This window comes from Pseudoliparis swirei, chromosome 23 (assembly GCF_029220125.1).
Source record: "Pseudoliparis swirei isolate HS2019 ecotype Mariana Trench chromosome 23, NWPU_hadal_v1, whole genome shotgun sequence".
Lineage (NCBI taxonomy): Eukaryota > Metazoa > Chordata > Actinopteri > Perciformes > Liparidae > Pseudoliparis > Pseudoliparis swirei.
Genome location: NC_079410.1, coordinates 1514828 through 1532188, shown reverse-complemented (window position 1 = coordinate 1532188; position 17361 = coordinate 1514828). Strand labels below are relative to the sequence as shown.

General features: G+C 41.5%; 1 protein-coding gene and 1 long non-coding RNA gene across 2 annotated transcripts; both read left to right on the top strand.

The window, feature by feature from the left end:
* The first annotated feature begins 4085 nt into the window (after positions 1 to 4085).
* On the top strand, positions 4086 to 5895 carry nupr1b (nuclear protein 1b). Its single transcript, XM_056407401.1, has 3 exons — positions 4086 to 4234; positions 4319 to 4453; positions 5361 to 5895. Exons 1-2 carry the CDS (start codon positions 4138 to 4140, stop codon positions 4444 to 4446), a joined length of 225 nt encoding a protein of 74 aa, XP_056263376.1. The 5' UTR covers positions 4086 to 4137; the 3' UTR covers positions 4447 to 4453; positions 5361 to 5895.
* Positions 5896 to 15487: 9592 nt separating this feature from the next.
* Positions 15488 to 16212, top strand: LOC130188862 (uncharacterized). Its single transcript, XR_008830664.1, has 2 exons — positions 15488 to 15622; positions 15678 to 16212. It is a non-coding gene; the product is annotated as an uncharacterized LOC130188862 (long non-coding RNA).
* Positions 16213 to 17361: the final 1149 nt, after the last annotated feature.

Genomic DNA, 17361 nt, shown 5'->3' with positions numbered 1-17361 from the left:
TTTAAGACTCTAGGAACTACAAGTAGTCCGCATTTAGTGAGCGCAGCTCTCTAGTGGGGCAATATGGTACTACAAGCTCCTTAAGATATGATGGTGCATCACCAATCAAGGCTTTGTACGTTAAGAGAAGAATTTTAAAAGTGATTCTTGATTTTACTGGGAGCCAGTGCAGAGCAGCTAGTGCAGGAGTGATGTGATCTCTGTTCTTAGTTTAGTGAGAACACGAGCTGCAGCATTCTGGATCAACTGGAGGACCTAAGAGACTTATAGAGCAGCCTGATAATAAGGAGTTGCAGTAATCCAGTCTCAAGTAACGAACGCGTGAACCAATTTTTCTGCATCTTTTGAGACAAGATGTGCCTGATTTTTGAAATATGACGAGATGAAAGAATGCAGTCCTTGAGATTTGCTTTCGTGGGAGTTAAAGGACAAGTCCCGATCAAAGATAACGCCAAGATTCTTTACAGTGGTGTTGGATGCCAGGGCAATGCCGTCTACAGAAACCACATCACCAGATAATTGATCTCTGAGGTGCTCAGGGCCGATTAAAATTACTTCGGTTTTGTTTGAGTTTAACATCAAGAAGTTGCAGGTCATCCATGTTTTATGTCTTTAAGACATGCTTGAATTTTACAGAGTTGGTTGCTCTCCTCTGGTTTTATCGATAAATATAGTTGAGTATCATCTGCATAACAATGAAAGTTTATGGAGTGTTTCCTGATAATATTGCCCAAAGGAAGCATGTATAAGGTAAATAAAATTGGTCCAAGCACAGAACCTTGTGGAACTCCGTGATTAACGTTGGTGGTTATCGAGGCGCCATCGTTTACAAATACAAACTGAGATCGATCTGATAAATAGGATTTAAACCAAATTAGTGCCGTGCCTGAAATGCCAATCGACTGCTCCAGTCTCTGTAACAGGATGTCATGGTCAATGGTGTCGAATGCAGCACTAAGGTCTAACAAGACCAGGACAGAGAGGAGTCCTCTATCAGGACTAAGGTCTAACAAGACCAGGACAGAGAGGAGTCCTCTATCAGCACTAAGGTCTAACAAGACCAGTACAGAGAGGAGTCCTCTATCAGGACTAAGGTCTAACAAGACCAGTACAGAGAGGAGTCCTCTATCAGCACTAAGGTCTAACAAGACCAGGACAGAGAGGAGTCCTCTATCAGCACTAAGGTCTAACAAGACCAGGACAGAGAGGAGTCCTTTATCTGGACTAAGGTCTAACAAGACCAGGACAGAGAGGAGTCCTCTATCAGGACTAAGGTCTAACAAGACCAGGACAGAGAGGAGTCCTTTATCAGCACTAAGGTCTAACAAGACCAGGACAGAGATGAGTCCTCTATCAGCACTAAGGTCTAACAAGACCAGGACAGAGAGGAGTCCTCTATGAGCACTAAGGTCTAACAAGACCAGTCCAGAGAGGAGTCCTTTATCTGGACTAAGGTCTAACAAGACCAGTACAGAGAGGAGTCCTTTATCTGGACTAAGGTCTAACAAGACCAGTACAGAGAGGAGTCCTTTATCTGGACTAAGGTCAAACAAGACCAGGACAGAGAGGAGTCCTCTATCAGCACTAAGGTCTAACAAGACCAGGACAGAGATGAGTCCTCTATCAGGACTAAGGTCTAACTAGACCAGGACAGAGATGAGTCCTCTATCAGCACTAAGGTCTAACAAGACCAGGACAGAGAGGAGTCCTCTATCAGCACTAAGGTCTAACAAGACCAGGACAGAGAGGAGTCCTTTATCTGCTGCCATTAACCCTAACCCCTAGCCCATTTGAGGGGCGGCTTTAGCTCAGTGGGGTAAGAGGGCCGTCCTGCAACCGCAGGGTTGTGGGTTCGATCCCCGCTCTCCCCATTAGTTGCGAGTCGAAGTGTCCTTGAGCAAGGCACTGAACCCCCAGTTGCTTCCCGGGCGCCCCACCGCAGCCCACTGCTCCTTAATAACTAAGGATGGGTTAAATGCAGAGAACTAATTTCCCCTTGGGGATTAATAAAAGTGTATATTCTATTCTATTAAGAGGTCATTTGTAATTTTCACCAGTGCCGTCTCGGTGCTGTGGTGTTTTCTAAATCCTGATTGAAATTTCTCAAATAAACTATTATGATGTAGAAAGTCGCACAACTGATTTGCGACCACTTTCTCAAGGATCTTGGAGAGGAAGGGGAGGTTAGAGATCGGTCTGTAGTTAGCCAACACCTCTGGATCCAGAGTGGGCTTCTTCAGGAGAGGTTTAATAACAGCCACCTTGAAGGAGTGTGGTACGTGGCCTGTTAGCAGAGACACATTGATAATATCTAATAGAGAGCCGCCAATTAAAGGCAAAACGTCTTTAAGCAAAACGTCTTTAAGCAGCACAGACACACACACACTGAGGTCAGACACACACACAGACACACACACTGAGGTCAGACACACACACACACACACTGAGGTCAGACACACACACACACACACACTGAGGTCAGACACACACACACACACACACTGAGGTCAGACACACACACACACACACTGAGGTCAGACACACACACACACACACACACACTGAGGTCAGACACACACACAGACACACACACTGAGGTCAGACACACACACACACACACACTGAGGTCAGACACACACACACACACTGAGGTCAGACACACACACACACACACACTGAGGTCAGACACACACACACACACACTGAGGTCAGACACACACACAAACACACACACTGAGGTCAGACACTCACACACACACACACACTGAGGTCAGACACACACACACACACACACTGAGGACACACACACACACACTGAGGACACGCACACACACACACTGAGGTCAGACACACACACACACACACACACACACACACACACTGAGGTCAGACACACACACACACTGAGGTCAGACACACACACACACACACACACACTGAGGTCAGACACACACACACACACACACACTGAGGTCAGACACACACACACACACACTGAGGTCAGACACACACACACTGAGGTCAGACACACACACACACACACACTGAGGTCAGACACACACACACACACTGAGGTCAGACACACACACACACACACACTGAGGTCAGACACACACACACTGAGGTCAGACACACACACACACACACACACACTGAGGTCAGACACACACACAAACACACACACTGAGGTCAGACACACACACACACTGAGGTCAGACACACACACAGACACACACACAGAGGTCAGACACACACACACACACACATTGAGGTCAGACACACACACAGACACACACACTGAGGTCAGACACACACACATTGAGGTCAGACGCACACACACACACACACACACACACACTGAGGTCAGACACATACACACACATTGAGGTCAGACACACACACTGAGGTCAGACACACACACACACACACACTGAGGTCAGACACACACACACACACACTGAGGTCAGACACACACACACATACTTACACACACACACACACACTGAGGTCAGACACACACACATACTTACACACAGAAACAATGAGGTCAGACACACAAACAGACACACGCACACACACAGAGGTCAGACACACACACACACACACATTGAGGTCAGACACACACACACACATGAGAGGTCACACACACACATGAGGTCAGACACATACACACACATTGAGGTCAGACACACACACACACACACAGAGGTCAGACACACACACACACAGAGGTCAGACACACACACATACACACACACACACACTGAGGTCAGACACACACACACACACACACACACTGAGGTCAGACACATACATTGAGGTCAGACACACACACACACACAGAGGTCAGACACACACACACACACACACACACACACTGAGGTCAGACACACACACACACACACACACACTGAGGTCAGAGACTCAAAGTGCAGTTTGAAGAAAACATTGAAAACATTTGTTCAGCATCAACAGAAATGACGCAACATGTGTGCACGTGGAGGAGGAAACCTGTGTGCGCATGCGCGTGGAGGAGGAGTCCAGCGTCTGCTACGTTATAAAAACCCAACGAACAAAACATCCCCAATACAACAGGCTGTGTTCACGGACACGTCGTAACGTCGTAATAAATACACCATGAGTCACGTGGACGTGGACAACATGGAGCCCTCGCGCTTCGAAGAGGAACACTACGACCAATATGAGTACTACAACCTGAGCGACAAGTACACAGGTGAGCCGGGAGGCTCTCCACAGCTATTGTTGTTGTTGTTGTTGTTGTGAAATGAAGCTCGAGCGTGTGTCTCGTTTCCCACAGAAGGCTCTGCCCGCAAAGGCCGCACGAAGAAGGAGGCCAGCGACAACACCAACCGGCCCAGCCCGTCCGGGCACGAGCGCAAGATCGTGGAGAAGCTCCAGAACGCGCAGAAGAACGCCAAGGAGTGAGCGCGAGGTGAGCTGCGCGCGCACCCACCGACGTTTCAGTTAGTTTCGTGCGCGCGCAGCGTCAACAGTCACGCTAGTCCCACGGAACACGTCATCTGGGTTTATTGTTCAATTAATTCTGCGCCAGATTAAAGAGTTTCTTTTTTAGTAAACCGGATCTAAGCATGCGCGTCACACCAACTCTTTGTGAGTGACGTTTAGCATCAACTTTAGAGGAGCTCCTCCTGTGAGACCTCCTCCTCCTGTGAGACCTCCTCCTCCTCCTGTGAGACCTCCTCCTCCTGTGAGACCTCCTCCTGTGAGACCTCCTCCTCCTCCTCCTCCTGTGAGACCTCCTCCTCCTCCTGTGAGACCTCCTCCTCCTCCTGTGAGACCTCCTCCTCCTCCTGTGAGACCTCCTCCTCCTGTGAGTCCTCCTCCTCCTGTGAGACCTCCTCCTGTGAGACCTCCTCCTCCTCCTCCTGTGAGACCTCCTCCTGTGAGACCTCCTCCTCCTCCTCCTGTGAGACCTCCTCCTCCTCCTCCTCCTCCTGTGAGACCTCCTCCTCCTGTGAGACCTCCTCCTGTGAGACCTCCTCCTCCTGTGAGACCTCCTCCTCCTGTGAGACCTCCTCCTGTGAGACCTCCTCCTCCTCCTCCTCCTGTGAGACCTCCTCCTCCTCCTGTGAGACCTCCTCCTCCTGTGAGACCTCCTCCTCCTCCTGTGAGACCTCCTCCTGTGAGACCTCCTCCTCCTCCTCCTCCTCCTCCTGTGAGACCTCCTCCTCCTGTGAGACCTCCTCCTGTGAGACCTCCTCCTCCTCCTCCTCCTTCTGTGAGACCTCCTCCTCCTCCTCCTCCTGTGAGACCTCCTCCTCCTGTGAGTGCCTCCTCATTAACCCCATTAATGGTTTCCGTTCCCTTCTTTGATGCAGGGCGACTCGGACGGCTTACCCCGGACCCTGAACCCGGACCTGGACCTGGACCTGGACCTGGACCTGGACCTGGACTCGGACCTGGACCTGGACTCGGACCTGAACCCGGACCTGGATCTGGACTCGGACCTGAACCTGGACCTGGACCTGGACCTGGACCTGGACCTGGACTCGGACCTCCTGAAGGTTAATACCTGCCGGACGTGAAGAGGAGCCCACAGATCCAGGGAGGAAGAGGCTCCTCCCCCTGCTGGTTGATGGGGAGCACTCACCTGCACCTGGTCCTGCTCGGACCACAAGAGTGCCCGTGAGGTCCAGAGTGCCCGTGAGGTCCAGAGTGCCCGTGAGGTCCAGAGTGCCCGTGAGGTCCAGAGTGCCCGTGAGGTCCAGAGTGCACGTGAGAGTATTACATCCATAACTTCCAGACGGATGACATGAAGGTTCTTCATGAATTAAGAGTTGAATGTTTTATTTTAAGTCTTCTTTGTTCTCATGCTAACATGCTAATGTGCAAATAAATAAACAAATAAAAGTCTCTGTCGTCTATTTATGAAGTTATTACATTTAATTATGTTTTTAAACATATTTGTAGAGGCCTCAGGTCCAGGTCCCTCAGGTTCAGGTCCCTCAGGTTCAGGTTCAGGTCCCTCAGGTCCAGGTCCCTCAGTGAGTCCCTGAGGGTTCAGGTCTTCAGGCCTCAGGGGGGTCACTAGGATCTGAGTTCAGACGAGGAAAGCAGGGTGTAACGCTGGTGTCCACCAGCAGGGGGCAGCAACGGTCAACCATCCAGACCACTAACCGGACCAACAGGACCAACGAGACCAGCGGGTCTAGGCGAAATTCTCACAATAACTCAAATAAATGCCCTGTCGGATATTAAAACACATTTGGGGGGACTTGATGACAGAAAGAGTAACTTTTATTCTTAAATACGGATGAATACAAAAAACGTGTCTCCAGCAAAAGGGCCCCTTTACTCATCCAGGGCAAGGGAGGAGCTTGAGCACCACTAGGGCTCTACCTGTGCACGTGCCTGCCGGGAGGTATAAAACAGATGTTGACCAGAGAGACGAGGCTTTTGACCTTTGGATGGCGGGAGATGCACTGCATGCAGGTTAGCTGCATGTAGGCCGTTGATCCCAGAGAAGCCCCCAGCTGAGGATTAGATTTAGTGAGCTTGACTCACCGTTAGACAGTTAACTGCTTTGGCGGTCTGTGGACGCAGTGATTCATGCTCCCTCAGCTGAGTTATACTCTATATCGCAACCGTGATTGACCATTGGTAATATTTTCAATTAAACACCTTTTATTATAATTTGGCACTGTCCAGACATTCTTTCTCGGTTCTGCACTCGAAGATTCTGAAAACACAACATTATGAAAGCTGATGTCTTCACATGTTGACAGAGATCCATCTGAGCTTCAAGACTATAGTACTACACTGTAAAAACTGTTAGAATATAAGTACTAGTACTACACTGTAAATATAAGTACAAAGGGACCCTATTTACCCTTCTTCTTCCTGTTCTTCCTCCTCCTCCTCTCAATGGAGAGAGTGAGTGGGTGGATTGAGAGAGGAGGAGGAGGAGGAAGGATAAGAGGGTTCCCTTTGCTCCATCGACAGCCTTTAAACCCACAGAAGAAGATGGTAGGATGTAGGAGGGAGGAAATAAGGAGGTGAGAGGAGGAATGGAGGTCCAGATCTTCCACCCTTTGGAGGAGGAGCATGTGTGTGTTCATGTGTGTATGTTAATGTGTGTTCATGTGTGTGTATGTTAGTGTGTGTTCATGTGTGTGTGCATATTAGTGTGTGTGTATGTGCATGTTAGTGTGTTCATGTGTATGTGTTCATGTGTGTGTGTTCATGTGTGTGTGTGTGTATCATTAGGTATCATCACCACAAATTATACAGAGAAGAAGAGAGACAGATGCTGCAGCACATTATTTTACCCCCCCTACAAGCTGCAGCCGGAGGGCAGAAAGAAGAAGAGAGGAGAAAGAGACCTAAAAAGAGAGAGAGACCTTAAGAGAGAGAGAGAGACCTAGAAACCTAGGGAGAGAGACCTAAAGACAGAGAGAGAGACCTCGAGAGAGAGAGAGGCCCTCCTCAGAGAGAGACCTCAAGAGAGAGAGAGACCTCGAGAGAGAGAGCCTCGAGAGAGAGAGAGAGACCTTGAGAGAGAGAGAGAGAGAGAGACCTTAAGAGAGAGAGAGAGAGACCTCGAGAGAGGGCCTCGAGAGAGAGAGAGACCCTAAGAGAGAGAGAGAGAGAGAGACCTCAAGAGAGAGAGACCTAAAGACAGAGAGAGAGACCTAGAGAGAGAGAGGCCTCGAGAGAGAGAGAGACCTCGAGAGAGAGAGAGACCTCAAGAGAGAGAGACCTAAAGACAGAGAGAGAGACCTCGAGAGAGAGAGAGGCCTCGAGAGAGAGAGAGACCCCAAGAGAGAGAGCTAGAGACCTAGAGAGAGAGAGAGACCTTGAGAGAGAGAGAGACCTTAAGAGAGAGAGAGAGAGACCTTAAGAGAGAGAGAGACCTCAAGAGTTGATGTTAAACTCAGACAAAACCAAGTAATTTTAATCGGCCCTGAGCACCTCAGAGATCAATTATCTGGTGATGTGGGATTCTGTAGACGGCATTGCCCTGGCATCCAACAACCACTGTAAAGAATCTTGGCGTTATCTTTGATCGGGACTTGTCCTTTAACTCCCACGTAAAGCAAATCTCAAGGACTGCATTCTTTCATCTCATATTTCAAAATCAGGCACATCTTGTCTCAAAAAGATGCAGAAAAATTGGTTCACGTTGTTACTTGAGACTGGATTACTGCAACTCCTATTATCAGGCTGCTCTAATAAATCTCTTAGGTCTCCAGTTGATCCAGAATGCTGCAGCTCGTGTTCTCACTAAACTAAGAAAAGAGATCACATCACTCCTGCACTAGCTGCTCTGCACTGGCTCCCAGTAAAATCAAGAATCACTTTTAAAAATTCTTCTTAACCTACAAAGCCTTGATTGGTGATGCTCCATCATATCTTAAGGAGCTTGTCGCACTATATTGTTCACTAGAGAGCTACGCTCACTAAATGCGGACTACTTGTAGTTCCTAGAGTCTTAAAAAGTAGAATGGGAGCCAGAGCCTTTCGCCTTTAGTTATCAAGCTCTTTTATGGAACCAGTCCACCCTTCAGTCCGGGAGGCAGACACAGTCACCTCAAGAGTAGACTTAAGACCTTCCTCTTGACAGAGTTTTATAGTTAGGGCTGAATCAGGTTTGCCCTGGTCCAGCCCTTGATATGCTGCTATAGGCTTATAGCTGCCGGGGACGTTTTAGGATGCACTGAGTACCCATCTCCTCTTTTCTCCTTAAGGATGAATTTTCATCTCTCAATCACACGTTACTAACTCTGCTTTCTCCCGGGAGTCCTTAGACTTCACGTCTCATGGGAATGGACCTGCGAGACGACATAGATCCCCATCTGCTTGATGGATGGATTCCATCGAGATCTGGGTCGTGGAATTCCTGCTCCTGACTGCGCCACTGTCCTGCTGGAGACTCCGCCCACTGTTGAGACTCACGACTCCTCCTCCCCACCGCCATCTGCCTGATGGACTGGAGTAACTTCCATCGTGAATATGCCTACTATGAACTATTCATACACTCTGTCATATTCATTGAATGTATTTTAACTCTAAATCTGTCCTTCTGTACACATTACATCTATTGTTCTGTCCATCCTGGAGAGGGATCCTCCTCTGTTCTCTCCTCCAGGTTTCTTCCCTTTTTTTTCCCCCTGAAGGGTTATTTGGGAGTTTTTCCTGGTCCGATGTGAGGTTTTGGGCAGGGATGTCTATGTGTACAGATTGTAAAGCACTCCGAGACAAATTTGTAATCTAGAAATTAAATTTTGGCCAAATAAAGTGAATTGAATTGAACCTACAACCCACAACCCACAACCCACAACCCACAACCTACAACCCACAACCCACAACCCACAACCCACAACCTACAACCCACAACCCACAACCTACAACCCACAACCCACAAATTTCATAATTTATAATTCTATAATTAAGTAAATTTATAATTCTATAATTTATAATTTATAAATTTATAAATTTAGAATTTATAAATTCTATAATTTATAATTTCAAAAAATTAAATTTTTTAAATTTTTAAAAAATTTTTCTTTAAGTTTTTTTTTTCCCTAATTATTTATTTTCTTATAAGGTTTTCAATGTCTATTTAAATTTAACACTCCAAAATTTTAATTTGTAATTGGGTTAAAATAAATTAATTAATTAAACCAAACCAAACCTTACTAACCTAAAAAAACCCCAAACCTTCAACCTTTAATCCACCCAAAATACAATAAAAATGATGATACAACAATACCACTTACCCACTAAAATTAGAAACCTACTAACCCCACCTACTCCCAAAGTTTACAGCTTAATGTATAAAACCTTTAACTATGCCCCCATAACCAAACCTAACCAACTAACTGACAACACAAAAAACCAAACCCCGACACCCCCAACTGATAACCCTCAAAACCCTGACCCTCCCCCACCCCCAAAAGGCTGCCACCCACAACCCACACCACCTATCCCAACCCCACTCGCCACCCACAACCAATGAAACCCAACCAAAACCTACAGCCTACCAGCCTGACTAAAAGGGAAAAACCAACATAACACAACCACCAAACCCCTACAACCTAACACCTGACCCAACCTAAACCCACATTCACACAAATACCAACAACAACCTGATTAACCAAAACCTAACCACCACCACCTGGTACAAAACCCAACCCAATAACCTACACAAGCCGGTAACCCAAAAACCCCAAACCAAACCTACCGATAAAGCCCCCAAAAACCCAACCCAGGCCCCAAAACCACCAAAACCGACCACAAACGGCAGACACCAAACCCCCACCAATAAACCCACCCAGGGGGAAAAAAAACACCCCAAATACCCCACCACAACCCCTGATGACTACACCGACCCAAACTACCCAAAAAGGTAAACCAAACCCTGACACCTAAAATACCAAACCCAATAAACCCAAATAAACCCCAAACCCAACCCAAATGACCCCTACCTAAAAAACCCACCTAACCCAACCCAAATACAACTACCTACAAAAATGATCCCCAACCAAGCACAACCCAATAACCAACCCAACCAATTTTACTAAACCCCCAAATGGTAATAAAACCTAATGACCACCAACATTTTCCCACACCCACCCTGAACCCCCAAAAACCGATACACCTAACACAACAACCGCCCACCCACTACACCCAAAAATTTAAACCCTACCCTTTTAACCACAACCTAAATAACAACCCACCGGTGACCTAAAATACCCACAACCCTGACCCCCAAAACCCCAACCCAACCTATATGACCAGTAAAACTAAAATACATCAACCAAACCCGTTCAAAGAAATGGTATAAAGGCCTGCCCTACTAAAACCACCAAAATTAAAAAATTTTAAAATGGCATTAACAATGGCCTGAAACCTAGCCTGCTAAAAAATAACCAAACTACTCAACCTACACCAAATTTACCACCCACCTACAATGCCTTTGTTTTTGAACTACTTTTTACCAAAGGCCACAAAACCTACCCCCACCCACACACCCCACCGCCGACCGGGTACTTGAATCCAAACCCAGACCCAGGTGACTGGCCTCCAACCCGACTTTCATTTTCCCCCCCAAAACCATGCCACCTACCACCATCATAATTTGACCTATATTTTTTCCTGCAACTGACCACAAACTTTTACAGTACCCATTAACCCCTAACCTCCCCTAACCTCCCCCTGGAAACCCCCCTAACCCCCCTGACCCTATTCCCTTTGAACCCTACCTACACTTTAGGCTACCCTTTAATAAACTTTAAAAGAATCCACAGTTTTAAAAGAATTTGTAAATTTAGGGAAGGGGCCTTACCAAGAACCCCAAAAACAGGTAAACCTTAAAAAAGATTGGCGTTAAAAAGGAAAACCAACCAAGGGAAATGCCTAACAGAATTTTTTTTAAATTTGTGTGGTTTAATTTAGGGTTTCCAAGGCCCAAAGCCACAAAGGGGGCCCAAACCGCAAATCCCCCCGGGTTTTAAGCTCCCAAAAAAGGGGCCGGGGGGGCCCCACCGTTATTTTAAACTTTTACTTGGGCCCTGGTTTTGTAATTATTCCGTAAGGTTTTGGGTTTAAAGCAAAAATTTAAAAAACCACAAACCCAACCCGAACCCCCGTACCCCCCAAACCCCCCGACCCCAAAAACCCCCCCTCCAACCCCCCCCCTTAAAATTCCCTTTAAACAATTATAATTTAAATTATAATTTATTTATTAATCATTTAATTTAATTTTTTTTTTAATTATTAATTTTAATTAAATTTATTATTTAATTTATATTTAATTAAATTTAATTTTTTAGTTAATTTTTTAATTTAATTAACCTTTTTTTACTTTTAATTTAATTTATTCATAATTAAATTTAATTAATTTATAGATATTTTTTAATTTTTTTATTTTATTTATAAATATTTTTTTATATAACACTTAACCTGAACTCATGACAAACCTGATTGGACTCTGACCTGATAACAACCTGAACTAGACCTGACAGACCTGAACTAGACTAATACAGACTAACCTAACCTGATACACTGACTAAATCAACAGACCTAACTATTAAACACTCGACTGATAACTACACACAGATAAACCTGATCCTAAACTACACTAACCTGATTATACAATCTGACCACAATGATAACTATACACTAATCCTGATCTACATCACTTATAAATCACTAGGTCACAACAACTACACTTTAATACAACTATACACTGATCAACTTACAAAATAACAAAATTATAATACAAAAACTACAAACTAACATAACTAATCTAAACCCATAAACTACTGAATTACAACCCACACCCCACCTAAACCCGATAAACCCCCCACCAACCCAAAATATAACCAAATTTCCACCCAACCCCAACCCAAAAAAAGGCCACAACCCCCACTACCCCAAACCCAATGATCCACCACCAACCCCAATAAATAAATAAACCCCAAAAAAATAAAAATGATTTTTATAAATATTTTTTAAAAAATAAATTTTAAAAAAAAATTTTCCCCATAAAATTTTTTAAAAAAAAATTTAAATAAAATAATAATACCCCCCAAAATAAAAAATTAAATTTTTAAAAAAAAAAATAAATTAAAAATTTTTAAAAATTTTTTATAAATTTTAATTTTTTTTTTAAAATTAATTAAAAAATAAAAATAAAATAAAATTTAAAAATAAAATTTAAAAAAAATATTTTTATAAATATTTTTATATAGACCTGGCCTGACCACCCAGCCTGACCTGCCTACCACCTGGCCTGACCACAGCCTGACCCAGCCCCCCAGCCTGACCCTGCCACGCCACCCCCCTGGCCCCTGACCTGGCCTGGGGGAACCTGACCCCACAGCCTGACCCCAACCTACGCCTGACCTGCCTAAACCTGACCCCACCCGCCTGCCTGACCCCAGCCCCGCCACCCCGCCGCCCAGCCCCCGGGCCCGGCCTACCCTGACACGCCTGGCCGACCTGACCCTGCCTGCAGCCCCAGCCTGACCTGCCTGGCCTGACCACCACCACCCCCTGACCTGGCCCGGCCTGGCCCCCACCCCGCCCCCCTGCCTACCCCGCCCGCCTGGCCCCACAGCCCCCTGACCCCACACCCCTGGCCCCAACCTGACCGCCCCGGGCCCGACCCGGCCCCCACGCCTGACCTACCCCGCCTGACCCTGGCCCCCCCAGCCTGACCTACGCCCACACCTGCCCCCACCGCCCCGGCCTGACCTACCCCGACCCCAACCTACCCCGCCTGACCTAGCCCACAGCCCACACCTGACCTGACCCACCGACCCAGGCCCCAGCCTGACACACCCACAGCCCCGACCTGACCTACAGCCCCTGGCCCCAGACCTGACCACAGCCCCGCCTGACCTACACCCGACCTGACCTACAGCCTGACCTAATACTAACTTAATATAACCTAATTTAAAAAATAAACTAAATTTAAATTTAAATTTTTTATAATATCAAATTTAAATAAATTTAATTTTTAAATAAATATAAAATAATTTATAAAAATATAAATTATTTAATATTTTTTAAATTTAATTTTAAATTTTTAAATAAATTTATACTTATTTAATATATTTATAAATTTTTAAATTTAAATTTAAAAAATTTTTTAAAAATTTAAAAAATTTAATTTAAATTTAATAAATAATTAATATTTAAAAATTATTTAAATTTTAAAATTATTTAAATTTTTTAAAAATTAAATTAAATAAATAATTAATTTAAATTTATAATTTTTATTTAAATTAAAATAATTATAATTTATAATTTAATTCAATTTTTATTAAATTTTTATAATTTAAATTATAATTTAAAAATTTTAAATTTTAATTAATTAAATTAATTTAAAAATAAATAAATTTATATAAAAATTATAATTAATTTATTTTTATAATTTAAATTTTTAATTTAAATTTAAAATTTAAATTATAATTATATTTATAAATTTTTTTTTATAATTATAATTTTTAAAATTTTAAATTTTTTTTACTTTTAAATAAATAAATTAAATTTAAAATTTTTTTAATTTAATTTAATTTTTTTTTAAATAAATTAATTTAATTTTTTAAAAATTTTAAATTTTATTTTTAAATTTTTAAAATTTTTAATTTTTAATTTAAATTTTTAAATTTAAAAATTTTTATTTTAAATTTTTTTAAATTTTTAAAATTTTTATTTAATAAATATTTAAAATTTTTTTATAATTTTTAAAATTTTTAAATTTTAAATTATAAAAAATAAAATTTTTTTAACAATTTATAAATTTTTATAAAAAATTAATTTTTTATAATTTTAATTTTAATTTTTTTAATTTAATAATTTTTAAAAATTACAATAATTTTCAATTTATAAATTTTAATTTAATTTATAATTTATAATATAAATTTTAATTTTTTAATTATAATTATATTATAATAATAATTTTAAATAAAATTTTTTTTTTATAAAATAATGAATTATTTATAATTTTTAATTTTAAATTTTTAAAAATTTTAAATTTTTAAATTTTTTTTATTTATATTAAATATAATTTTTTTATTTTAAATTATAATTAAATTTAATTTTTATTATAATTAATTTTAAATTAAATTTTTTAAATTTTAAAATAAATTTTTAATTTAAATTTTATATAATTTTAAAAAAATTTTTTTTAAATTTTTTTTAAAAATTTTTAAATTTTTAATTTAAAAATTTTTAAATTTTTTTAAATTTTTAAATTTTTTTTAAAAAAATTTTTAATTTTTTAAATTTTTAATTTTTTTTTTTAAATTTTTAAATTTTTTAATTTTATAATTTATAATTTATAATTTTTAAAAATTTTTAATTTTTAATTTATAAATTTTTTTTAAATTTATAATTTATAAATTTTTAAATTTTTTTTTATAATTTATAATTTATAATTTATAAATTTTTTTTTAAATTTTTAAAATTTAAATTTATAATTTTTAATTTAAATTTTAATTTTTTTAAATTTTTAAATTTTTTAAATTTTTTTAATTTTTAAAATTTTAATTTTTAAAAAAATTTATAATTTATAATTTTTAAATTTTTTAAAAAATTTTTTTAAATAAAAATTTTTTTTTAAATTTTTTTTTAAATTTTTAATTTTTTAATTTAAATTTTTTTAAAAAAAATTTTTTTAATTTTTAAATTTTTAATTTTTAAAATAATTTTAATTTTTTTTAAAAAAAATTTTTAAATTTTTAAAATTTTTTTTTAATTTTTTTAAATTTTTAAAATTTTTTTTAATAAATTTTTAAATTTTTAATTTTTAAAAATAATTTTTTTTTAAAATTTTTAATAAATTTTTTTTAAAAATTTTTTTTTAAAAAAAAATAAAAAATTAAAAAAAAATATTTTTATTTTTTTTTATTTTTTTTTTAAAATTTAAATTTTTTTTTTAAATTTTTTAAAAAAAAAAAATTAAAAAAAATTTTTTTCTCCTGTGAGACCTCCTCCTGTGAGACCTCCTCCTCCTCCTCCTCCTCCTGTGAGACCTCCTCCTCCTGTGAGACCTCCTCCTGTGAGACCTCCTCCTCCTCCTCCTTCTGTGAGACCTCCTCCTCCTCCTCCTGTGAGACCTCCTCCTCCTGTGAGTGCCTCCTCATTAACCCCATTAATGGTTTCCGTTCCCTTCTTTGATGCAGGGCGACTCGGACGGCTTACCCCGGACCCTGAACCCGGACCTGGACCTGGACCTGGACCTGGACTCGGACCTGGACCTGGACTCGGACCTGAACCCGGACCTGGATCTGGACCTGAACCTGGACCTGAACCCGGACCTGGACCTGAACCTGGACCTGGACCTGGACCTGGACTCGGACCTCCTGAAGGTTAATACCTGCCGGACGTGAAGAGGAGCCCACAGATCCAGGGAGGAAGAGGCTCCTCCCCCTGCTGGTTGATGGGGAGCACTCACCTGCACCTGGTCCTGCTCGGACCACAAGAGTGCCCGTGAGGTCCAGAGTGCCCGTGAGGTCCAGAGTGCCCGTGAGGTCCAGAGTGCCCGTGAGGTCCAGAGTGCCCGTGAGGTCCAGAGTGCACGTGAGAGTATTACATCCATAACTTCCAGACGGATGACATGAAGGTTCTTCATGAATTAAGAGTTGAATGTTTTATTTTAAGTCTTCTTTGTTCTCATGCTAACATGCTAATGTGCAAATAAATAAACAAATAAAAGTCTCTGTCGTCTATTTATGAAGTTATTACATTTAATTATGTTTTTAAACATATTTGTAGAGGCCTCAGGTCCAGGTCCCTCAGGTTCAGGTCCCTCAGGTTCAGGTCCAGGTCCCTCAGTGAGTCCCTGAGGGTTCAGGTCTTCAGGCCTCAGGGGGGTCACTAGGATCTGAGTTCAGACGAGGAAAGCAGGGTGTAACGCTGGTGTCCACCAGCAGGGGGCAGCAACGGTCAACCATCCAGACCACTAACCGGACCAACAGGACCAACGAGACCAGCGGGTCTAGGCGAAATTCTCACAATAACTCACATAAATGCCCTGTCGGATATTAAAACACATTTGGGGGGACTTGATGACAGAAAGAGTAACTTTTATTCTTAAATACGGATGAATAAAAAAAATGTGTCTCCAGCAAAAAGGGCCCTTTACTCATCCAGGGCAAAGGGGAGGAGCTTGAGCACCACTAGGGCTCTACCTGTGCACGTGCCTGCCGGGAGGTATAAAAACAGATGTTGACCAGAGAGACGAGGCTTTTGACCTTTGGATGGCGGCGGAGATGCACTGCATGCAGGTTAGCTGCATGTAGGCCGTTGATCCTGTGAGAAGCCCCCAGCTGAGGATTAGATTTAGTGAGCTTGACTCACCGTTAGACAGTTAACTGCTTTGGCGGTCTGTGGACGCAGTGATTCATGCTCCCTCAGCTGAGTTATACTCTATATCGCAACCGTGATTGACCATTGGTAATATTTTCAATTAAACACCTTTTATTATAATTTGGCACTGTCCAGACATTCTTTCTCGGTTCTGCACTCGAAGATTCTGAAAACACAACATTATGAAAGCTGATGTCTTCACATGTTGACAGAGATCCATCTGAGCTTCAAGACTATAGTACTACACTGTAAAAACTGTTAGAATATAAGTACTAGTACTACACTGTAAATATAAGTACAAAGGGACCCCTATTTACCCTTCTCTTTCTTCCTGTTCTTCCTCCTCCTCCTCTCAATGGAGAGAGTGAGTGGGTGGATTGAGAGAGGAGGAGGAGGAGGAAGGATAAAGAGGGTTCCCTTTGCTCCATCGACAGCCTTTAAACCCACAGAAGAAGATGGTAGGATGTAGGAGGGAGGAAATAAGGAGGTGAGAGGAGG